At 41.2% G+C, this 25,537-nt stretch overlaps 1 protein-coding gene across 3 annotated transcripts; it reads right to left on the bottom strand.

Moving 5' to 3' along the window:
- Positions 1-690: 690 nt before the first annotated feature.
- On the bottom strand, positions 691-24,855 carry mtfmt (mitochondrial methionyl-tRNA formyltransferase). Of its 3 annotated transcripts, none has more exons than XM_082531080.1 (9): positions 24,504-24,854; positions 21,504-21,701; positions 16,289-16,411; positions 16,110-16,212; positions 15,352-15,427; positions 15,178-15,269; positions 15,026-15,104; positions 13,645-13,718; positions 691-978 (listed from the first exon to the last, which is right to left on the bottom strand). In XM_082531080.1, exons 1-9 carry the CDS (start codon positions 24,716-24,718, stop codon positions 805-807), a joined length of 1,134 nt encoding a protein of 377 aa, XP_082387206.1. In that variant the 5' UTR covers positions 24,719-24,854; the 3' UTR covers positions 691-804. The 3 variants fall into 3 exon arrangements, with proteins under 3 accessions (XP_082387206.1, XP_082387207.1, XP_082387205.1); XM_082531081.1 differs by lacking the exon at positions 691-978 and adding an exon at positions 5,471-6,076 and having other exon boundaries at positions 21,633-21,701; positions 24,504-24,855; XM_082531079.1 differs by lacking the exon at positions 691-978 and adding an exon at positions 5,471-6,076 and having other exon boundaries at positions 24,504-24,853.
- Between the last annotated feature and the right edge of the window lie 682 nt (positions 24,856-25,537).

Raw genomic sequence — 25,537 nt, 5'->3', positions numbered from 1 at the left:
ATTTCAGGCGATAACGATATCTATCACGATATAAGCCAAATAACTATATTTGTAAGATTTAAATGTGCCGTTGCTCACAAGTAAAATGTGAAATAATCAGCAGCTTGTTTTTATTTAAATATTTATTTCCCATAATAAGTTCAACAGGGTAGATGTACTTAAGGAACATGAGACTTTTTCAGATAAATAAAGGCAAATATTGCAAACTACACAAAAGGCAGCCGCTAAAGCGTTTAAGTTTCAAAATAGAACAAACGAAACAGACTAAATTGTCAATTCCACTTAGAAACAAAATATTAATTCTAAAAATAAATCTTAGTTTGTTTTACAGAAGAACAGACAAAACTGACTAACTTTTGTCAATATCAAATAAACTGAGAACTAAAAGGAAATTCTCAATCTCTCCTTGTTGTATAGCTTAGCTTTTCAAACAGTTTTAACAGTTACTTTAGTCTGACAAAAGCCGAATGACGAATTAGCGCTTCCAGTCAGAGACTGAGGCTACGTCCACACGTACACGGGTATTTTTGAAAACACAGATTTTCCGTTTTCGTTTTAAAAAATAATCCCGTCCACACATAAAGGGAGAAATGAAGGAAAACGCTGCTATGAACATGCCAAAGCAGCAGGTGGCGCTAGATTCCTAACCATGCAGAAATGTTGGCCAATCAGAAGTCTAGAAGCCTCGGTGGGAAAAAGTAAACAAAGCTGGTGTCAGGTTTCAGTTAACGGACTCAGGCGCAGACCGGGACTCCTTACAGGATTTACAGATTTTATTTACACAACGACACCAGGTGATGCTATTTACAAAGTGCTGGAGGGGGGGAGGGGGGTCCAGGGCTCCGGGGTATGTGAGGGAAAAGACGGGAATCTGACGCCCTCCAAAGGCTCTCTCTCTTCACTCCCCACACTGGGGAAACACCATCCACTCACTCGTCCACGGGATGACAGGCAGGCTGGGAAAGGTCCGGGATAGATCTGTACACAGAGATTATAGTTAGAGGCGAACAGACGGAACGAACTCACAGATCCTTATTTACAATCTACTGAGCGACTGACGCTGATAACTCAACGATCCAGCGACGAGTGACACAGTGCTGGTGTCTTAAATCGGCCTTGTGATTATCCCGATAGGCAGCAGGTGCGTGGGCCAGGGGCGGGAGCCCATAATGAGCATCGCCCCGGCAGGGGGGAGAGAGAGAGAGAAAACATGTTGCCTAATACAGAATCAGCTGGTGAGGCACAGGGACCATGACAGCTGGGGCATAGAAGCAGAACCGAGTCGTATGTGTGGACGGACAGTAACTGTGTGTATATGTAAGCATTTAAACACTGCAGAGTAGAATTAACAGCAACAGTATTGTAGAAATTCATTTCACCGAAACAATAACGTGGCGCACAGTGTGACGTCAAAAAGTGCGCACACCTTTGATGCTGCGTTTTCTCCGTTTTTCTAGTCCACACGTAAATGCAAAAACGGAGTTTTCAAAAATCTTCGTTTTCAGTGACCAAAAACGGCGTTTACGTGTGGACGAAAGGTGCAAATGCATAGAAAAATCTGCGTTTTCAAAAATACCCGGGTACGTGTGGACGTAGCGCATGCACCAGTTTATTGTATTTCCAGACTTGCTTTCGGCACAATTTACAGTGCGCGCTACTCTGTTTTTTGTCAGACTTGAAATAGCCGAAATACCTTCACACTACGGAGCTTCTATGGCTCTTCCGTTCGACAATCTCTCCGGCATTGGAACCATCGTCTGTTTTCTCTTCGGTCACGCTCGGTTGATTTTTCTAGTCGGCACACTCATTTCCTCCGTTACCCGGGCGGTACGGTGGCTGGCTGCTTCCCAAACAAATACACATGTTTGGCTTGGCACTTGTGCTGTACGTAACAAGTCACGTGACGTGATGCTGCGGCTGTGATTGGTTCGGCTCTGCGCTACGTAATTTGGATTGGCTGTTTTTTTTTTTTTTAAGAGGACAAGAGCGGCGAGGTCTATCACGATAGTTTAATTTTTCTATCGAGAAAAAGTTATATCGCGATACATATCGTTATCGTTCTATCGCCCAGCTCTACTGCAAAGTATGTGGACATCCTGACTGACCACTTTCTTCCATGGTACAAAATAAAAGAACCATGCTTTCCACAACAAAATCATCTTCATGCCTGACAATGCACCATCTCATACTGCAAGGAATACCTCTGCATCATTGGCTGCTATCGGCATAAAATTAGAGAAACTCATGGTGTGGCCCCCGACCTCCCCTGACCTCTATCCGGTCTTTAAGTCTGACGTCATTAACCGTGTCTGGGCCCAAACTCCGCTGCAGGTCCATAAACCAAACGATCACTGCGGCATTACTGAGAGTTAAAAACTATCTAAATTCTTTCATCTGTAATAAAATGATCAGTGTGGCTGCTTTACCAGGTGTAACAATTAAGTTAAACATCCAGGCATCCATGAAAACGGAATTTATTAAACTTAACGTAGTAGAAGTTAGCAAAGAGTTAGCTCGCTAGTTTCCATCTAAATATAATATAGCCTGTCCTGACTGAGAGATTTCTGAAACAAATTAAGACATACAGCTCTGCTATCACTTCCAACATAAATGAAGACAGGAAAGTAAACAGCAGTGACGTTTGTAGGGTTACTTTAGTTTGGCTAGCTGATATAACGATGTGCTATGTGATCGCTAGCAACACAGCTACGTTAGCATAATATTAACAGTGAAGGGTGGAGGATGAACGCTAACTTCTTTCCACTCGATAAAAGTTGCCGTGAGTATTCTGGATGGTCAGGGACAAATGCAATCGCATGGCAGGATGCTGTAAATGGACCAAACTTCAGTCAGGAGAACAACTGAGATAATTCATCCACAATTCGAGGTTAGTCATCAATATACTGCTGAATGGGCTGGACTGTAGTTCCATCGTAAGGTTTTAAAAACTGAGCTTTAAAATGAATAGCGGTAATAAAAACCGAGAGGGTGACAGTGATCACTGACTGTTTTTAGGGGCTTTTTGAGAATAAACAGAGCGTTCTCACTACCGAGGCGTAACATGTCGACGTTTTGTCACGTCCCGCGGCGTTCCTGAGGAACGCGAAAGGAGACCTTCGGCGTTCTTATGGTACGCGGCGGGTTATGGATGGAATCCAGTGCAATGACGCTCCTGCGGTAGTAGACGTTCCAGCCCTGTATTAAAGCCCTAAACCTAACCTTATCCCTAGCCCTGACCATAACCTTATTCCGGACCTTAACCAGGACTTTAATGATGTTAAATAGCGTGTTTCTAAGCGATTTGAAGAAAAAGAGCGAACATGTGTAGATTCAGTCCAGACGGTTCTCATATTTCCTCTTTTTTCCGAGGTCGTCATTTAGGAACGTGGTGGGTAGCCGAAAACGTAATATGGTGACGATTTGTCACCTAGCGTAAAATGTTACGCTTTGGGAGTGAGAACGGGTTGGAATAAATAGAACCAGATACAAAGCATTAAAACATGTTAAAAAAAAACCCACAAAAGCCTTATACGCAGGGTAGTTTGGGCCCAGAAGCAGGATTCATCATGTCATCACTAAAAGACCGGATTGAGAACCTTTGAGCATTCTCAAGCAAAAGACCAAGGAGGGTGGCGGTAGTTCAAAACATCCAAAAACCAGCTCTGGGAGGCTATTCTGACATCCTGCAGACATTCAAGCAATAACTCTCCAAAAAGTTACATGGATGCAAGAATTGTGAAACTGCTATCAAATAAGAGGTCCTATGTTAATACGTAACATGACCTGTTAAGATCTTTTTGATTGAAATAGCTTTTGATTTCAGTAAATATGATCTCCTAATGCTGCAAATTCAACAAATAACCATTTTCAGTTCTTTACAACCTATGAAATATTTTGGAACTCTGTTGTGCCTAATAATTCGAAACAGTGCATTTTAAGTTTTTTTATTTTTAAAAAACAGTATGTTTTCATTGGGAGGGTTGTTCAGTAACGTTCAAATTATACTAATAAAACTAATAGCTGATGACTCGAAAATTGTTCTGTTACTTGCATCGACTGTTTAGGAAAATCCAAGAGAAATATCATTTGCATAATAATTTGGAATGCGGTGTATATAGTACCAAATCACAACAATAGTTGCCTCAAGGTGCTTTATATTGTAAGGTAACAACTGTACAAAAATATGGAGAAAACCCCAACAATTAAACAACCCCTTTGAGTCAGCACTTGGCAACAATGGGACGGAAAAAACCTGCAGAACCAGGCTCAGGGAGGGACATGTTCGTTTATCCACCTTGAGCATTCACCAGTAAAACACTTCTTCCTTGGATTATTAATTATTAAAGCATTGAATGACTAAAAATGATTGGTCAGTTATCTCATAGCGTTTGGGATCAATAGCTATGAATCTTTCACATCACTGTGGAGCAATTTTGGCCTAGTTTTCTTTGCAGAATTGCTTCAGCCACATTGAATGACTTTCGACCATGATCAGTCTGTTTCAGGTCATGTCAAAGCATCTTGATTTAACTTCAGACTTTTAAGGGACCAGATCATCAGATCATTTTCTTGTTCCATAACCCAAGAGCTCTTCAGCTTCAGGACACATCTGATGGCCAGACATTCTCCTTCCGGATTTTCAGATAGTCAAACAGAATTTATAAACTCCATCAAATCTGGAAAATCCATCATACTACCACCACCACGACGTTTGAATTTTAGTATGATTTCATGAAGCGCGGTGTTAGTTTTATGCCAGATGTAACAGGACATACACCTTCCAAAAAGGTAAACTTTTGTCTCCGGAGACGACAGCAGTGTTGGGGTCATTACTAAATAAAATACTCGTTAGCAGCTCATCACATACATGAATAATCAAACTCCATATTATCCTAAAGACCTCATAGTACTGTGTTACCCCAACAGAGAACTTAACTCTCAGACTGTGGGCTTGCTTGTGGTTCCTAGAGTATTTAAAAGTAGTAGGGGAAGAAGAGCTTTCAGCTTTTAGGCTCCTTTTCTGTGAACCAGCTCCTAGTTTGACTCTATACTTCTAAGATTAGGCTTAAAACTTGCCTTTTTGATAAAGCATATAATTAGGATTAGATCAGGTGACCCTGAATCCTCTCTTAGTTATGCAACAACTTTAAAGGATCAATAGGAAAAAAAATGTCAACAGTTATTGATGTTGCTGTACCATGAATACCTTTTTTCTCTAATAGCTAAAAATTGTATTTAAGAAATTTATGTAGTTTGAGTCTGAACTAATATTTTCACAAAATGGGACATTTTCTCAACATCTGATAGGTTTTCTATGCGAATAAAACAGAACATTGTAAACATTTTCACAATTTTCAACATTTGCAAAGGATTGCATTTTTCTTTTATTTAAACAGCACCCCAACTTTTCTAGAACAAGGTCATATAAGCTCTCTGAAGAAAAGCAGAAAACAACCGATGTAGCTATAAATACTGGTCAATCTGCTGTATTTGGACATGTTTATGTATGGTGTACATGTTAACGTCACAGTGTTTGGTGTCTTAATTTATCATACACTACAACTGCTGCTGAGAGATTCCAGTATGGAGCAAAGAGGAGGGCAATTCCAGACTGAAAGACCAACCAAACACCATCACATCTACAGCCCAACCATTAACACTGGTAGAGACTGGGAAAAGTCCTTAAGGTAAATATTCAAAGGGAAAAAAAATCAGTTCATTATTGTTCCTGGAAACTGCTGATCAACATTGCAATCATTTATTGCAATAGAATAAATACAGCAAAAAATAACTGTGGCATGAATGCAAATGCCTTAAAAGTATAACACATTAAAAACAGTACATTTCATTAGATGGTGTTGTGTTTACTTTAAGTGAGAATATTATTGTTGCGTCACAACTTTGAGTTTTTTCTCATTTGATGCACTTCAATTCCTCCTTTTTTACTGAAAAACTGTCCTTCAGCCGTCTCACACGGCGTGTTCTTCTGCCGTGTCTGATGCAGGTAGCCATTATAGAAATCAGCTGCAGTGAGTCTTTTGTTCAGGAGCACTGATCTGAATCCCACCCAGCCATCCTGGAACACACATTAATATAAAACTTAGGGCAACAATCAACAGGACAAAGTGAAACAAAGAAAGCAGTACTACTGCTGCAACATTTCAGGAAGTTTAAGCTCAGGGGTCAAGGTCAAGGTCAAATTTATTTATATAGCACATTTCAAACAGCCGATGCTGCACAAAGTGCTTAACAATATAAAATGGTATTAAAAAGCAACAATGTAATACAATAATAACAATAAAAAAACAATAAAAGGACAGTAAAATTATTAAAACAATAACTAAACTAATTCAAATAAGACCAAAATGCTTGGGTCATAGTGTGTTAAAAGCCAGGGCATAGAAATGTGTCTTTAGTAATGATTTAAAATGCTCAAGTGTTTGTGCAGATCTAATATTTAAGGGGAGACTATTCCAAAGTCTGGGACCTGCCACAGAGAAGGATCTATCACCACGAGATTTGAGGTTAGTCCGTGGGATGGACAGCATTAGTTTTGAGCTAGACCTCGTGGTTTTTCGTGGAGCATAGGCAGAGAGGGGCTCAGACAGGTAAGGAGGGGCTCGGGCATTAAGTGACTTAAAAACAAAAAGTAGAAGTTTAAATTGGATCCTGTAGGAGACAGGAAGCCAGTGTAAAGAAGCTAAAACTGGGGTTATATGCTCTCTCCGCTTGGTACCAGTTAGCAGGCGAGCAGCAGCATTTTGAACCATCTGAAGACGATGGATGGAGGCCTGATCTAGACCATAACACAATGAATTGCAGTAGTCTCATCTGCAAGTAAGGGAAAGGTGAATAACATGCTCAAAGACGTTAGCTGGAAGGTATGGCTTTAACTTGGCTAGCTGTCTTAACTGAAAGAAGCAGGACTGAACTACTGCACTCACCTGCTTATTCAATTTAAAAGAACCATCAATGTAGACACCGAGGTTTTTTACATGTGTTTTACAATACGAGGAAAAGGCGCCCAGAGTGCTGTCGATATGATTAACGTTGCCAAAAATGACAACCTCAGTTTTATTTTCATTTAGCTTTAAAAAATTTAATGACAACCACTGTTTGACATCATCAAGGCAGCGTAATGAGAGCTGCGGATGGTCTGACCCTGCTTTTAAAGGTAGATAAATCTGCAAATCATCAGCAAAACAATGAAATGAAATGCTGTACTGCGAGAAGATTGAGCCCAATGGCAACAAATAGAGTGCGAACAGGGCAGGACCCAAAATAGAGCCTTGAGGTACACCGTATTTAAGAGGGGCTATTTTGGAGTTGTGGGGGCCCATATTGACATAAAAAAAAAACCTTTCTGACAAATAGGAACGAAACCACTGTAGGGCAGATCCTTTTAGGCCAGCATGAAATTCTAGCCGTGATAACAGGATGTCACGGTCGACCGTGTCAAAAGCTGCTGACAAGTCCAAAAATAAAAGGGCAGCAGGGCAGAGTTAAAAGAATATTGTTAAAAAACCTTAAAAGTGCCGTCTCAGTGCTATGTAGTGATTTAAAACCAGATTGAAATTTTTCAGAGATCATATTAAAATCAAGGTGGGCCTGCAACTGTAGGTAGACCACTTTCTCCAAGACTTTAGATAGAAAAGGAAGCTTTGAGATAGGCCTGTAGTTGGACAGAACAGTTGGGTCCAGGTTTTGTTTTTTAAGAAGAGGCTGAACTACAGCTTGTTTAAAGCATGATGGGACGTAGCCTGTAGCAAGGGACGTATTAATTAATCTCAGGATGAAAGGCCCAACAGTATTAAAAGTGCTTTTAAGCAAGCTCGGGGGGAGACAATCAGAGGGGCAGTGTGATGATCTTAGGTTACTAACTACCGCGGTCAAGTCCTTAAGGGAGACGGGATCAAACTGCTCTAAGACAGCTGAGCACACAGGAGAAGGACTCTGATCTGAGGCAGCAGACAACGAGACAAGGGCCCTAATCGATAGGATCTTGTCATTAAAAAATGCTAAAACATCATCGCACATACTTGGTGAAGAAGTGACTCCAGAATTATCACATAAACTAAGAAAGCGATTAAGAACGTTAAAAAGTACCTGAGGCCTGTGACTGTTTACTGACACTAAGTTTGAGACGAACTGTGTCTTTGCAGTTTTTACAGCTTCTTGGTGAGCAGAAAGACGAGTCCTTAAAATCTGTAGGGAAACATACAATCTGTCCTTTTTCCATCTCCTTTCAGCGCGTCTGTAGTCACGTCTGAGGGAGCGCGTATGTTCATTCAACCACGGCTCTGATAAATGCACAGTCCTGAGCGGAGCAATAGAGTCCAAGATATCAGTGCAGGTAGAAGGAAGAATGTCCGAAAGGTCCTCAACACTTTTACAGTTGGAGTTCATTATTCCAGAGTCCATAAAGGCAGCATAAAAAGCAGGCGCTGTTAATACATTAAGCGCTCGCTTTTTGCGCGCTGGGACGTACGGCTTATCCATCGAGCAGCGCAGTGTTAGAATGAACAACACAGGAAGATGATCGGAGATGCGCAACTCGGATATTTCCGTGATGCACACATCCAACCCGTGGGAGAGCACCAAGTCCAGAGTGTGACCTTTTTCATGCGTGGGACCAGTAACCCACTGGGTCAAGTTAAAAGAGTCAATAATATTTAAAAAAGTCCTTGACCAAAAGTTTAGAGTCACAGCACACATGGATGTTAAAATCACCAAGGATTAAAAAACTGTCAAATTTAAGAACGATTCCAGCCATAAAACCTGAAAACTCTTTGATAAAATCCTTGTTAAACTTGGGAGGGCGATATATGAGGGCACACAGCAAAGGCGCAGCAAAATTCAGGTGTAACTCAAACAGCTGGTGTTCAAAACTAGAAAATGAGTCGTGCTGTAATGTTTGATGGCAATGAAATCGAGCGTTGAACACGGTGGCTAAGCCTCCCCCCCTACCAGAGGACTGAGGGAGGCTGAAGAATGAGAAATTAGGAGGGACCAGTTCCGAAAAAGCTACAGACTCACCGGGTTGAAGCCATGTTTCTGTCAGAAATAGAAAGTCCAGCTGTTGTGACTTTAGGAAGTCGTTTAATACAAACGTCTTGTTTGCTAATGATCTTACATTTAGTAAAGCCATGCAGAGCGAGGGCATTTTGGGATAAAATAGAGAAGGATAAGGCTAGCCAAGCCAAAGCAAAGCTAGCAGAGTTGACGGACGTGTCGCCGTGCATACTGCTGGCGCCATCTTGGAAAAAGTTTAACCATTTGCTTATCTGAAAGACTTTTCAATAAAGGTCTTTTTTCACCATTCTTTGATTATTTTTTTGGTCTGTTTCTCGGCACTGTACCAATCAGAATTGTTGTCTGAGGGCCAAGAAAAATGCCCAACAGATTTGTTTTCCCAAGTGGACCAGTACAGCTGTGCCATACTGGACCAAGAGAAAAGACACAATAAGTCTGCTACATTACCTGATGGGAAAGGAAGAAAACAAGCAAAAAGAGAACAACACAGTAGGGAGACCACAGCAACATCCTAGATAAGCAGAAGTGCCCGCCCTATGGAAGACATCCTGCATCGTCCCGGTCCCCAAAAAGAACCGGCCCAATGAGCTGAATGACTTCCGACCGGTGGCACTGACGTCACATCTTATGAAGACTCTAGAGCGGCTCTTCCTCAACCTCCTCCGACCACAGGTACAACATGCCCAGGACCCACTACAGTTTGCATACAAGGTGGGTGTCGGAGTGGAGGATGCCATCCTGTACCTCCTACACAGAGCCCACTCACACCTGGATGGGGGAAAAGGCACGGTCAGGATCCTGTTTCTTGACTTTTCCAGTGCCTTTAATACCATCCGGCCCTGTATGCTTCAGGAAAAACTGAACAGGATGGAGGTGGACCCCTGCCTGGTGGCTTGGATCTCCGACTACCTCACCGACAGACCACAGTACGTCAGGCTGAAGGACATCACGTCTGACACTGTGGTCAGCAGCACAGGAGCACCACAGGGAACTGTGCTGTCCCCTCTTCTCTTCACCCTGTACACCTCTGACTTCTGCTACAACTCTGAATTATGCCATATTCAGAAGTTTGCAGATGACACAGCCATCATGGGGTGTATCTGGGATGATCAGGAAGAGGAGTACAGAAGTCTGGTGAGGAACTTTGTCACATGGAGTCACACAAACCACCTGCAACTCAACACCTCAAAGACTAAGGAACTGGTTGTGGACTTCGGGAGGTCTAGAGAAGGTCCACTGCCAGTTCAGATAGAGGGGGAGGAGGTGGAGGTGGTCAACAAGTACAAGTACCTCGGGCTGTGGGTGGACAATAAACTGGACTGGTCATGCAACACAGAGCACCTGTATAAAAAAGCCCAAAGCCGACTGTACTTCCTCAGGAGGCTGAGGTCTTTTAACATCTGCAGGAAGCTCCTGAGGATGTTTTACCAGTCGGTGGTTGCTGGAGTACTTTTCTATGCTGTGGTGTGCTGGGGGAGCAGCACAGCAAAGAGGGACTCATCCAGGCTGGAGAAACTGATCAGGAGGGCTAGCTCTGTGGTCGGCATGAAGCTGGACACTCTGGTGACAGTGGCAGAGAAAAGGACATTAAAGAAACTGATGGACATTATGGACAATGCTGGGCATCCTCTGCACACGGCCATTAACAACCAGAAGAGTCTGTTCAGTGACAGGTTGCTTCTCCCCAAGACAAGAACTAACAGACTTAAAAACTCCTTTGTCCCACACGCCATCAGACTGTTTAACTCCTCTCTGGAGGGGAGAGGGAGGGGAAACAGGAGGACAAAGGAGGGAACAACTAAGCTGTAGTGCCTCTTCACCTCACTGTGCAATACCTTTTGTGCAATACTTTTTGTAAATAGTCAACAGTGCAATAGACTCAATACTTGAAATGTGCAATTCACTTGTATTTTTATTTTTTATTCCTATTTATTCTATTTATCCCCTTTGTATATTTTATTTATATTTGTCTCTGTATTTATATATGTGTGTGTGTGTGTGTGTGTGTGTGTGTGTGTGTGTGTGTGTGTGTGTATATATAACAATTCTGTAACTGTAACTTCGGTCGTTGCTGTGCTTTTTGGAAGTCGAATTTCCCAGAGGAACCCACCCGAGGGATTAATAAAGTTCTATCTTATCTTATCTTATCTTAAGTAACTGTAAATCATACATTTTGAATGATACCGAGCACAATATGCTTAAAGGGAGCAGCCAAGGAAGATAGCGTGTGTCTGTGAACACCCGTGTGCGTGAGCGTGCCTGCATTCAAAAGGTTTCTCCATGAATGCTACTATCCATATCTGATAGTAGTTGTGGGGAGCCATAGCCCTGCCCCTCCAGGAAATGAAGCAGGCGTGAAGGATATCCAGGCCCAGACATCTAAAGGCCCCCCAGAACATAAGAGTCCAAGGAGGTCCACCGAAAGGGCGGATGCGCCACCCTCCTAGAAAAGAGCTGAGGAGAGCATCACCCTCACGACCGAGCCACCCGCACCAGGACCCGCCAAGCAGCCACTAGGAGTGAGACAGTACACACCCGAGCACCCAGCCCCAGACACCAAGAACTACAATGCACCAAGAGGTGAGGTCATCAGCCACCGGCAGGGAGTGTGGTGGGGGGAGATAGGTGGGGGCCCGAGATGTTCCCAGAGAGGAAGAGTCTAAGACCCAACCAGACACATAAACATAGACAAACAGGCACACAGTCACAAACATGCATTCCCACCCTCATACACATATATAAATACATACTCTATACCCCAAGGTCCAGGTGCCATCCTCCCCAGAGTGGCAATCCGCCCCCAGACACAGGAGATGTTTCCCTTTGCTCTGGGGTGGCACACAGACTGCCCAGAGAAAAGCCCAGACCCCGACCAGGCAGCCAACTCCTCCTCCCAGCTCCAAATGACAAACAGGGAAAGAAGGGGGTGTGAAGACCCCATACCTGACTCTGCCCGCTCATATGTGGTTTTGCTGCAATTTTATTGTTACATTCTTTAGCTCCTGTAATTATCTGGTGCTGTTTATAGCTCAAACAACATCATGGTGTAGAGATTGTATGTACTGACAGCTTCTTTGTGGATGAAACTGTGGTGCTATAATCCTAAAGCTATTTAAATGTGCGGTGCTTTTATGACTGATATTTTACAAAAAGTCTTCCTTTTGGTCAGGTGACAAGAAAAAATGCAACACTGCCAAAGTCTGAATGCTGGTATCAAACTGCTCTCACTACAGTATGTGTGAGTTTATGTTGACAGAGTATGTTTCTCCTCAACAAAGAGTCTGCTCTAAAGTAGAGATGGACTGATACCACTTTTTTATGTCCGATACCGATACCGATATCATAAATTTGGATATCTGTCGATACCGATATGAATCCGATATAGTGTTTTTTAATCAACAAAACTGTTTTTAAATATCTTGCTGCATTTTGTATAAGTTCATACTCAAGTTTAAAACAACAACTACACTAAAGCTATTCTGTTATACCTGTATGCAAAAAAAATATTTCATAGTTCAGCAATACTGATCAATGTAATAAACTTAGACCTACACCATCCTCCCTATTCTGATATTTTAAAGAGTACTTAGCGTAAATATTAAGCAACCTAACTAATAGGGTTCCAACTCCCAGCAACAACAAAAATAAATAAATAAAAAATAGGGAATCACCCCTCACGCTCCACCTCATGATGCTTAATCGACGTAATCAACCTTAATTTGATGCAGTGTGAAAAAAATGCACAGAAATCAATTATTTTTCAAGAAATATTAAATAGATTCAACATCTTTCTTCAACAGAGCTGCAGACTGCACAGATGGTACCTTCCCAAAGGAAAAAGTACTACAGCTTACTAGGGTATATATATTAGACTTAATAGTCACTATATACAGTAATTGACTTCTATTCATTTTGCATCAAATTAAAACTTTGTGTGTCAGATAATTAATTATTAAAAGCTCGACATTTTAAATGAGAATAAGAAAGAAAAGTATGTCTTTGTGCCCCCTTTTCCCTGTTAATGCCCTATCGGCCCCCCTGGCTAAACTTTGCTAGATCCGCCCCTGCACAGTTACCAGCCGTCAGCTACGTAGAAAAAGATCCTCGAGTAGAAAGTAACATTAAATACATTCTAACAACAGCTGATCAAGCTTAAACGTGCTGCTGTTGTTCAGCCGCTGGTTTCCTCTTTCTGGTGCAAAGTGGGCCAAAAGCAAACAACAGACACGGACTCGCGACAGAAAAGCCGATCAGCTGATCGTTAAGCAGTTTCATGATTGAAGTAGCAGCCAGAAGAGGCAGTCGCTTGTTAATCAATGAACAGCATTACTTTAAAGAAAAGTGTTTTTTGTGTAACACATTATTTTTTAGTAATGAATCCAATACTGATCACAACAACGTGGAGAAACATCTCCAACACAGACGAACATTTAACCACACCATTCAATTAATTTGCACAAATACAATGTCTTTGATATGTTGCTTAGCAATGGTGGCAACTGTGTGAAAGTCACCTGTCACCTCACTACTAAAGCTAAGGAAAAGTGCAGACGCTATGGTAAGCATGTAGTGAAGAAGGTCAGGGGTGCTCGAGGGAACAGTTGGACCAACCTTGCAGCAGACTGCTAGAGTATTTGACTCCTTCTGAAAGCTCACTGAACCGGGGATGGGGTTCCTTCTTTGATCTGCAAACAGCATGTGAATGATAATGGCAGCACAGTGTTATTGTTATACAATATTGGAATACCATACAGTAGGGCACATTTATGTCAAATTACAACTTCCATAGCTCTCACTTAGAGGTTCCCACCTCTGATTCTACAAATATTTCTATTTAAAGGTTTACTTATTAACAAAGGTCTACAACACAGGTGCAGTGACATTATCTAGACAATTTACATGATCATGTATGTTCATTTTTGTGGCTGAGATGATCTTTTTTTTGAAAAACTGTCATCTTTCTTCACAAATTCCACAAAAAATTGGAGTTTTCTTTTAGTATGTCTGGATTGTTCACTAATTGGAAAGCTTGTGGTTTGAGCCTAGATACTTCTGGTCTGCATGTAAAGTGTCCTTGATACCGAAAGCCCAATATCCCCGACGCAGAGACCAGAAACTAGTCATCACACTGGCTGCAATTAATGCCTTGAAATCATCCGAGTTTTCCCATTTACTATTTCTTGCTTGCAGTAGTCTCACGTTCCTTCTAGCTGATGACAGACCTCACAACTAATCACTTAAGTAACTCAGTGCATCATGGGAAGTTCCCAGGAACCTAAACCTAGTGCTTCCTAACTAAGGGAGGATTCATGGTAACCTGATGCAGCCCTAACTATATGCAGTATCAAAAGGGAAAATTCTAAGCCTAATCTTAAAAGCAGCAAGGTGACTGTTTCCCGAATCCAACCTGGGAGCTGGTTCCACAGGAGAGGGGCCTAAAAGCTGAAGGCTCTGCCTCCCATACTGTTTTTAAATACTCCAGGAGCCACAGGTAAACCAGCAGTATCAGAGGAACTATTGTGGTGATATGGCACTATGAGGTCTTCAAAAAAAGATCAGGCCTTGTTACTTAAGACCTTGACTGTGAGGAGGATTTTGAATGTGATTCTGAATTTTAGCCAAGGAAAAGAAGCTGATATGGGAAAAATATCCTCTCAAGTCCAGGTTAGTGCTCTTATTACAGGATCAGCTCAAGGCTTTTCTAAAAATAGAGGCTGTCAAGGCCGCTGTGATTTAATGAGAGAGTCCTATCCTCATATTTTCACTGGTTTGCATCTTTTAGAAGCTGTTGAGCTACCCTTAACTTTGAGTCACATGACCTGTGCCTCTGTTGGCTAGCTTCTTGTTCACACCAAAAGATCCCAACTCAAGGAGAAATATTTGGGCACTTTATGCATAGAATCTGGCCAAGACATTCATTTAAAACTCCACCAACGTCACAAACACTCATACGGTCTGTTTATTGTGTTACCGGTTTGGTTAATCACTTTACCTGATAATGACACATGACATTTTCCAGCAAAATCCAGAAGTTTTATTGTTCTGCCCATCCACATAGTCCTCAAAGGTATCTGATGTAAGAGAGGGTCATTGTTGAGATCTCCAAGAGAGTTTGGCATGACTTAGTTATGCAATGAGCCTTACCCGGGACCCGACTGCACGATATAGACGGTCAATTTGGTCACAAGTCTGTTCCTCCCACACAATCCAGCTCATGGACATCTTGATTTTTGGGGCTGTTGGGGGAAATCATGTTGAAAGTTAGAAGACCAGTTTTTCATTCAGACAACTATATGTATCCAGCTCAGCGTTACGCACCAAATGTTGCACCAGTTTGTCCTTGTTCCCTTTGATTTTCCATTCTCTCAGACAGTGACATCAACGTGTTAATCAGCTGCAAAAGCACACACAAGCAATCATGTTACAGTCCTGCTGGTAAAAGGTAAAAAAAAATAACCATGATCTGCAACAGTTCTGAAAATGCTGACATTGTGCGAAAGTTGGTAAAAAAAATTCATTTGCAAATCTCAAAACAGCGACACATGGAAAAGTTTCAGGACCTCGAGGACTGGAGTTCGAGACCCCTGATCTAATCAGTATCTAAAGGAGTATCTTAAGGAGGTAGTGTTTCTCTGAAGTAAAGCTGGGGCAGAGGTTCAATAATCTTTACCAAGGTTTGCTTGTTATCAGTTCAAAACCCTGCATCTCTGATGTTATGGGGGTGCATTAGTGCCTATGGAGCTGGCAGCTTGCACATCTGGAAATGCTCTAACAATGCTGAAAGGCGTATATAGGGTTTTGAAATAGAAGACTCCTGTTGCTGAACTGGCCTGCCTGCAGACCTTTCACCAGCTGAGAACATCTGGTATTGAGATGTTGCTGCCATAAAATTCAAAATGAGCTCATATTGTCCTTAAAATGGAAAATTTTCTCAATGTAAACATTTAATAGATTTTCACGTTCTATTGTAAATAGACTGGGTTTATGAGACTTTCGGATCACTACTTTTATTTACATTTTACATAACATCCCAACTTTTATGGAACTGGAGTTGTACGTTGCATGTTCTAACTCACGAGATGTGCTCCCATTGTGGCTAGAGTACCTCCCAGCTCATCAGCAGTACAATTCTCAGGGACCTGATAGAATTGCTGGTTGAGAATAGGCCCCACATCAAACCTGCAGGGTGATATTGAGCTCTGTTATGGTTGTTATCAGGAAAAAGAAAATACTCAGACATTTATCTGCTGTTTACCTGTGAGGTCGGATCTGGATGATGGAGACTCCTGTCACACTGTCACCATGCAAGATGGTGTGGAAGATAGGAGCTGGACCGCGCCATCTTGGCAGCAGGCTAGGGTGAACATTCAAAATCCCACTGAAAGAGAATGCAGTGTCTGTTTCTGTGGATTTATATACAGGTTCTGATCTCATGCCTTGTGTAGAACAGCTTCAGTGCTCCTTAGAGCACAGTCAAGCCCATAATTATTCGTACTCCTGCACATTTTGACTTAAAGTTACTTTTATTTAACCAACGAGTTCGCTTTTTTTGACCGGAAATGACATGGGCGTCAATGTTGCACAAGAGGTATCGTTGTGGGGAAAAAAATCTCAGCTTTGATTTAGATTTGAGCAAAAAGTGTTACGTTCAGAATTATTCATACCATTCTCAATAATCAATAGAAAAGCCTTTATTGGCTATTACATCAATCAAAAGCTTCCTATAATTGCAGACCAGCTTTTTTTGCACGTCTCCACGGGTATTTTCACCCATCTTTAGCAATGAGCTCCAACTCTTTCAGGTTGGAGGGTCTAAGACCCTTTAGCTCCCTGCACAGATTCTTAATTCAAGTCAGGACTCTGGCTGGGCCGCTGCGAAATGTTAATGTTTTTGTCTGCCAGCCATTTCTTCACCACTTTTGCTGTGTTTTGGGTCGTTGTCGTGCTGAAATGTTCGCCGGTGCCCAGGGCCAAGTTTCTCTGCAGACTGCCTGATGTTGTTGTGAAGAATCCTCATGTGTTGCTCTTTTTTTCATGGTGCCGTTCACTGTGATTACACTCCCTGGTCCATTGGCTGAAAAACATCCCCAAAGCATTAGGTTCCCACCACCATGTTTGACAGGAGGGGATGGTGTTCTCAAGGTTGGAGGCTTCTCCCTTTTTTTTTTTTTTTTTTTTTTAAACACCTAATGAAGGAAACATCATTGTGATCAAATAATTCAATTTTTGATTCATTTGACCATAACACAGAAGACCAGAAATCTTCTTCCTTATCCAGATGAGCATTTGCAATTCTGGAGAATTGGCGTCCTCCTCAGTCTGCATCCGTGAAACCCAACAGTGTGCAGTATGCGTTGGACTGTCTGCCACCAACAGAGCCCAGATTCCCCAGGATGGCCTTAGTGGTGGACCTTGGATTCTTTTTCACCTCTTTCACTATCTTATCTGGCCAGCACAGGTGTGGCCATCTTGTATTTTTTTAATAACACTTTATACTGTAGCCACTAGAACTTGAAAATATTTAGATAGGGCCTTGTATCCCTTTCCTTGTGAGCAGCCACAATGCACAGCCGGAGGTCCTCACTGAGCTTCTTTGTCTTAGCCATGACTGTCCATAAGCAACTGCAGAGAGCTGCTGCACACCCGATCTCGTCTGCTCTCGGAAGCTAGACAGGGTTGAGCTTGGTTAGTACTTGGATGGGAGACCGCCTGGGAGTACCAGGTGCTGTAAGCTTTCACCCCAACCGGTCGCAGCAGATAGCCGCCCCTCCCTGAGCCTGGTTTCTTCCTGTTAAAAGGGAGTTTTTACTTCCCACTGTCGCCAAAGTGCTTTCTCATAGGGGGTCATATGATTGTTGAGATTTCTTTTCCTCTGTATGTATTATTGTAGGGTCTACCTTACAATATAAAGCACCTTGAGGAGACTGTTGTTGTGATTTGGCGCTGTATAAATAAAATTGAATTGAATTTCGCCTGTTGATTTGGTTAAAAAAGATGTTCCCAATTAATCAGGGTCATTAGGATGCTTTAGAACAGCTTGGACTATTTGAAATGGTGATATAAATTTTTGGATTTTCCCAGAGACTGACAGTTTGTGAAGGGTATGAATCATTTTGGACATGACACTTTTTGATCAAATCTAAATAAAAGTGGAGAAATATTTTTTTCCCCCACAATGATACCTCTTGTACATCGTGTTATTATCTTTTGGGAGACGCCTGTGTCATTTCCAGTCCAAATACAAACGAAAAAAACAACAACAAAAAACCTCACTTGTTAAATAAAAGTAACTTCAAGTCAAAATGTGCCAGGGGTGTGAATAATTATGGGCTTGACTGTGCCTTAGAGCAGTGGTTCCCAAACTTATTTTGCTGGGCCCCCCTTTGTTTTACAAGAAAAATATTTGCGCCCCCCCCTCTTCCCGGCACGCACACACACATCCTCCAACCACACGCGCCCATATTTTGGTTTATTTCACACCTCAAACATTTAGTAAACAGTTAAGCAAATACAAGTAAACAGCAATAAATTACAGGTAGTAATAAAATAAACTACTAACTCGTTTACGCTGCGTCCGCACCTACACGGGTGATTTTGAACACGCAGCTGTTTCGTCCACGTAAACGGCATTTCGAATCTCCGAAAACGGAGATTTTTTAAAACTCCTTTTTTGCGTTTCCGTGTGGACGAGGAATACAGAGTTGGTCACGCAGCATCAAAGGTATATGCCTTTTTCACGTCACGCTGTGGCCACGTTATTGTTTACATGAGATGAATTGCAGAATGATAGAGACGAAATACTGTTAATCTGACTGTCTGCAGGTTTTACACGCAGTTACTGTCCCTCTGTTTACAAAGGCAGAGGCGTCACGCTGTCATTATTTTACTGTAGTTGTTTTTTCCTGTGTAATAATGTTCAACATTGCATCAATACATTTTTCAAAAAATGCCTCTCTGTGCAAAATGTGTTCAAAAACATAAACAGCTGTGGGATCCTGTTTGTCTGTGATTTGAACCGAGGGAACAAATCGTGGCAGGATCAGCCTGATGTTATTTGTATCCTGCTGTAACTTTACTGTATAAAGAGCTCACATCTCCAACATGTCAGGAGCAGTTAGTCATTATGAGAAGTGTTTGAACTAGAGCTGGGCGATATGAGATTTTTTCATATCACGATATGTTTTTTTCATTTCAGGCGATAACGATATCTATCACGATATAAGCCAAATAACTATATTTGTAAGATTTAAATGTGCCGTTGCTCACAAGTAAAATGTGAAATAATCAGCAGCTTGTTTTTATTTAAATATTTATTTCCCATAATAAGTTCAACAGGGTAGATGTACTTAAGGAACATGAGACTTTTTCAGATAAATAAAGGCAAATATTGCAAACTACACAAAAGGCAGCCGCTAAAGCGTTTAAGTTTCAAAATAGAACAAACGAAACAGACTAAATTGTCAATTCCACTTAGAAACAAAATATTAATTCTAAAAATAAATCTTAGTTTGTTTTACAGAAGAACAGACAAAACTGACTAACTTTTGTCAGTATCAAACAAACTGAGAACTAAAAGGAAATTCTCAATCTCTCCTTGTTGTATAGCTTAGCTTTTCAAACAGTTTTAACAGTTACTTTAGTCTGACAAAAGCCGAATGACGAATTAGCGCTTCCAGTCAGAGACTGAGGCTACGTCCACACGTACACGGGTATTTTTGAAAACGGAGATTTTCTGTTTTCGTTTTAAAAAATAATCCCGTCCACACATAAAGGCAGAAATGAAGGAAAACGCTGCTATGAACATGCCAAAGCAGCAGGTGGCGCTAGATTCCTAACCGTGCAGAAATGTTGGCCAATCAGAAGTCTAGAAGCCTCGGTGGGAAAAAGTAAACAAAGCTGGGGCATAGAAGCAGAACAGAGTCGTATGTGTGGACGGACAGTAACTGTGTGTATATGTAAGCATTTAAACACTGCAGAGAGTAGAATTAACAGTAACAGTATTGTAGAAATTCATTTCACCGAAACAATAACGTGGCGCACAGTGTGACGCATGCACCAGTTTATTGTATTTCCAGACTTGCTTTCGGCACAATTTACAGTGCACGCTACTCTGTTTTTTGTCAGACTTGAAATAGCCGAAATACCTTCACACTACGGAACCTCTTTGGCTCTTCCGTTCGACAATCTCTCCGGCATTGAAACCATCATCTGTTTTCTCTTCGGTCACGCTCGGTTGATTTTTCTAGTCGGCACACTCATTTCCTCCATTACCCGCTGGCTGCTTCCCAAACAAACACACGTGTGGCTTGGCACTTGTGCTGTACGTAACAAGTCACGCGACGTGACGCTGCGGCTGTGATTGGTTCGGCTCTGCGCTACTTAATTTGGATTGGCTGACCTTTTTTTTTTTTTTTTTTTTTTTTGAGGACAAGAGCGGCGAGGTCTATCGCGATAGCTTAATTTCTCTATCGAGTAAAAGTTATATCGCGATACATATCGTTATCGTTCTATCGCCCAGCTCTAGTTTGAACTAAAAATCAAGAATGTGGGATCCTGTTAGTCCCTGATTTAAACAGCCCAGCGCTGCTCCCGATGCAGGGGAAACCAACCCTGCAGGGAGACCGACCTCAGCACCTGTGCAGGTGAAGCCAAAGGGCAGATTTGCTTCACCAGATTTTCTAGTCTTTGTCTTAGAATGAAGTTGGTTTGGAAACATATTCAGCGATGCTTCATCTCCTGCTTTGCGTTTGTGTGGGCGCCCCGTGCTATCAGTGTCCAAGCGTTATTGTTCCCCCCCCCTTTTCATACCGCGCCCCCCCTGCAATGGCTCTGTGCCCCCCCCAGGGGGCGGGTCCCACACTCTGGGAAGGACTGCCTTAGAGAGACTTAAAACTCAAACTCTCTTAAACTCTAATGACACCATTCATCTAGATCAGCCATCCCCCCCCCCCCCCCCCCCAAAAAAAAAACAACCCAGGGGACCTATCCAATCTTAAATCTTCACTCTAATCAAAATACAAGAGAAAGTCATATATTTCCTTGATTTTGGGGGGTATCACTAATCTAGATATTCATTCATTTTCTCTTTGTGGATGTCAGCAGAAAGTGCTAATTGGACCTCTCAGTGACAGGGCCAAGGGTTCAGCCTTTTCTTTTAATTTGTCACCCATCATATGTACACTGTATTTATGTGTCTCTCCACAGTATCACCTATTTTGTTTTATTTTCTCTTCCCAGTGCATTTGCATGAGTTTACTGAGATGTTAAACGGATTCTTAAAACAGAAAAGAAAAATCTGATTACAACAATTAACCCACCCTTGAAAGACCCAGGGTGAGAGCTATAAGAGGCAGCCCTGGGTACTGAGGACATTGTCACAACATTTCAGAGACCGTGAGATCATAGTCAAACCACAGCACGGCACCAGTCCCCAGGTTTTAACGATTAGTTGATCAACGATAAATGCTCACTATGGAAACTTGCTGATTAGTCTCTCAGGAAGTAGGCAGCCAAAAGACACGACCACACCAACATCAAACCGTCCATTCACATCATCAGGGGGCCAACTGTGTAGCGGAAGGTGGTTCTCTTGAGCAAACCTCTTCACTGGAACATCACCAGCCAAGGTAACAACTTCAAGGGTCTCCACTATCCCTTCACTGGTGCCCCTACAACACAAAAGGAAGGGTTAAGTATAAAAAAAACAAACTAATAACTGTAGCACGCCAGCAGTGTATTCAACTCTCTAGGACAAAAATATGTTTTAAAGTCAATACCAGATACTAAAGGCTCCATTTTACCAGGAAATCAAAGTGGAAAATAGAGCATTAAACTGATTGTATTCATTTCCTCACTTTTATTGACTTTGTGTTTGTGAACAATGTATGCAGTGAGATTTCTGATCATGGAGTCTGGAATTAAACTACAACACAGTTCTGTGTCAATGAAGCCCTCATCTATTTCCTGCAAGCTAACGATTCTTTTAGTAATCTATTCCATCAATTAGTACTTGTGTCTTATTAATGAGCATTGATAAATATTCAAAAGAGAAAAAATAAAGATCTTTCAAGTGCTCATTAGTTTCCGTTTTAGAAAGTGGAATGTTTTTTGTTCCATTTGTCAAAAAATAACCAAGCCCACTGATTGTATGTAAAGACAAACATTTCTTAAATGCAAAATTATATAAATACACTAAAGTACAGTCTAAGATCAAAGTCAAATAACATAAAATATGTATGCAATCTAAATTAAGGCATAAAAAATTACCTTCACTCTGTCTTTCAGGGTTTTGTAAGAGTTTTACTCGCCCATGTAGATTTTATTCACACACTTCTCCTAAATAAGTTTCTATTGCAGGTCTGTTTTTAGTCACAAAAGTGTGCAATGTCTTGTTTTCATGGTGACAATGGCGCAGTACAGAGCCGTGCATTAAGCGAAGAATGTGTCCAGAGTTTTTATAATTGAATTATTGTAAATACTCAATGAATAGTTGCAGCCCTGCCCTCTCTAAATGTTTAAATGTACATAGGACACTGGAATTGCACATACAGATAAAGCCAGCAAGAACTGCTGCCTGGTCCTCCCTGTGGGATGTGTCAACTATTACGAAGCCACTATCATTCAGTTACAGAGTATTACCAAGAGGTGGCGCTTTTCTCACAAGAACTTTGACTTGTTTGAAAGTGATAATAGTATTTTAGTATTTTATGCAAGGACTGTTTCTCACAGAAGTTCACAGAAAAGCTCCATTTGTATGTAACCTGTGTGTTTATGTACACTCACTGATCAATGAGTATGATACAAATACTGAACTTCACCACTCAACCACTGACATTGCTACAATTCAGTGAATGTACACTTGTAGTTCAAGACAACGTGCTGAAATTAAAAGTGAGCAAAGGGCAATGCATTGGGAAAGAAAGTGACTTTGATTGTTGGTGCCACAGGAGCAAATCTGAGGATTTTTTTTAAAAAACTGATCAGCTACTGAGATTTGAAGACAACTGTCTGAAACAGGAAACACGTCCTCTCCCGTTCATACGGCAGGTAAATAAATAATCAACTAACAGTGCATATTATGTTAGTGCGATCTGCCTTATTACAAACCTGCTATTACTGTGCATTTAGATAACCACAATCAGAGACACAGACAGAGTCTGGCTCAGATGCTGGCAGTCCTCGCTGCAGTCTACCGGTAGCGTCTCCTTTCAGGCCAGACGAATGTCACCGAGCAGTGACTACGTTTGTGGTCAAAGGCTTGCACCCATTTGCCACAGCAGATGATTTTCAGTAAGAGAATGTGTTTAATTGTAGGCAGGGACATTACTGGATATTCTTGTGTAATTGCTACAGAATAATTTATGTTATACTTTGTTATTGCTACAGAAGAATATTGATTTTATTATTTTACATTTACAATTTTTTTGTAAACAGATGAACCTGAACTGGTTTGTAAAAATGCTGCAACTTCAGTGGTGTGGAACTGGTTTAGCTTTCCTCCGTCAGACACACAACAAAGCACTATTTTTGGTAGAGCATGCTAGCGGGCCGTCGTTATTACCGTGTTGTTTGGAAAATACGGCGCACTTAAATCAATCCTTTGATTTTTCTGAAAGTCGACAGAGCCCCTTATAATCCCGTGTGCCTTATGTATGAACTCTGGTTGTGTTTGCACTGCATAGCACAGAAACTGTAGTCCATTACGGTGTAAAACATGCTAGAGATGACTTATGTTCACTCTGAAACGCCAAGTCTGCTACTGATCTCAGTAAATGTAAAAGAGCCGTTTCCTTGGTTGTGCCAAAGGTGATTTCAGATGTGTGTTTTCTGTTTAATATCTTTGCTTATATTCTTAAAAAGTCAGCAGTCAATAGGATTTACAAAGAGGTTACATTAAAAATAAATAAATTACCTGAGGTATTGCATACCCTGTTTTCTACGTTATAATCTATCTGGTCATTTTTTAATGTCAATAAGAGTTTTACAGTCATACATAAATGATACATAAACGTTGTTTTGCAAAAAGCTGACGATCACTTTGTGGCACAACACAGTTCCTGTCTGTAAATTTAGAGATGTGGATATAAAAAAAAAAAAAAGCTGAAAAAAATCTTCACAGGCCATTTTCTTCAGAATCTACTGCATTTATTATTTAATAAAACTGACGGCACTCTGTGCTAATACATTTGGAGCTTATTTCGTATTACATTTTAAGTTAAATAGCACGTTAGGCAAGAGGACGATTTCTGGCAGGTTAAACTGCTGTGTCTGAAGAGGAAACAATTTCAACAAATTAATTAAGATTAATTTCAATAAAAAAATACATTACAATATTATTGCAAACTATTGCAATAATATTGCAAAAAAAAAAAAATCCTCCTCTGTGTGTATGATATGTGACATGATATGTAACACGTTGCAGTGTGAAACCCCGTGTGCACGCCTGTAAGCGGCTTGTGTGGGACACGCACCTGCAGGATGTGAGAAGTTTGAGAGATTCCACAGCGAAGTGATCAGTGCCAAAAAACAGGAGCCTCCATTTGGGTTTTGATGCCGATGACAGGACTCTACATAGCTGTCGCTGCCCGCGGTCAGTGTCGCCCCTCCATACTGTCCCCATACAGCAACGCTGACAGCGCTTCAGCGATTCCACAGAAGCTCTTATTGTCTTGGCGCTCGTCCACATACTGAAAGCAGCGTCGGCTCAAAGTGTCAAGTTCACAGAATGAAAAACTTCCTCAGTTTGTCGCCGTTTTGACCCACAGGAAGCCGCCATATTTGTTTCTTCTTCTTCGACTTCCTCCTCTTCTTCTTTATAATATTTATTGGCGGTTGACAAACAGCAAAATGGTGCACTACCGCCACCAACTGGTGTGGAGTGTGGACCGAAACGTCCACAAAAGGATAAAAAAACAAACAAACATTCAAATCCTTCCAAACAAATTAGTCCGCCTTAACCCTATAATGCCCTCTGTGTCATATTTGATACACGAGTTTCTGAGACCTCCATCTCATCAACATGATCAATACTTGCCATAATTTGTCCATAAAATGTTATGGACAAAACTCTTTGTTTTTGTCTAAAATTAACATTGTTGCTAACAAAAAGTTGCCAAAACGCCCAATGTATCAAATGCAAAACAAAAAATATATAATAAAAACATATTATACACAACATGATATACCAAAGAAAAAGTGGATTTTGTTATTAGGATTATTAAACATCTCAGTTAAAAAAGAAAAAAGAATTTCTGGCTATTTTTGATGGGTTGGGTCTTACAGGGTTAAAAAGCAAAATATGGCCTGATAACTTTCACTTCTCAAGTTCTTATGAAATAAATCAACCAAGTCCAGTTTCACTTTCATATCACCCAGCTTTTTGATCAATTGTCTTCTTTCAGCATCATATTTCTGACAGTGCATTAAAACACGTTCTATTGTTTCTTCTTCTTTATTGCAGTCACACTGTCCTGTATGGTGTTTTTCTATTAAAAGCAACATACTA

This window comes from Aulonocara stuartgranti (genome assembly GCF_965226115.1).
Source record: "Aulonocara stuartgranti genome assembly, chromosome: 1".
NCBI lineage: Eukaryota > Metazoa > Chordata > Actinopteri > Cichliformes > Cichlidae > Aulonocara > Aulonocara stuartgranti.
Note: the sequence above shows the minus strand (reverse complement) of the source record. Positions and strands in the feature narration are given on the sequence as shown.

What these genes read in the sequence shown, in the direction of transcription:
- mtfmt (XM_082531079.1), bottom strand. Translation starts at nt 24,718, where the DNA reads ATGTGGACGAGCGCCAAGACAATAAGAGCTTCTGTGGAATCGCTGAAG. An exon ending in ATGTCATGTGTCATTATCAG is followed by an intron (nt 13,719 to 15,025) that starts GTAAAGTGATTA and finishes TGCTGTTTGCAG; the next exon opens with ATCAAAGAAGGAACCCCATC. An exon ending in CTCTAGCAGTCTGCTGCAAG is followed by an intron (nt 6,077 to 13,644) that starts GTTGGTCCAACT and finishes TGTGTGTTCCAG; the next exon opens with GATGGCTGGGTGGGATTCAG.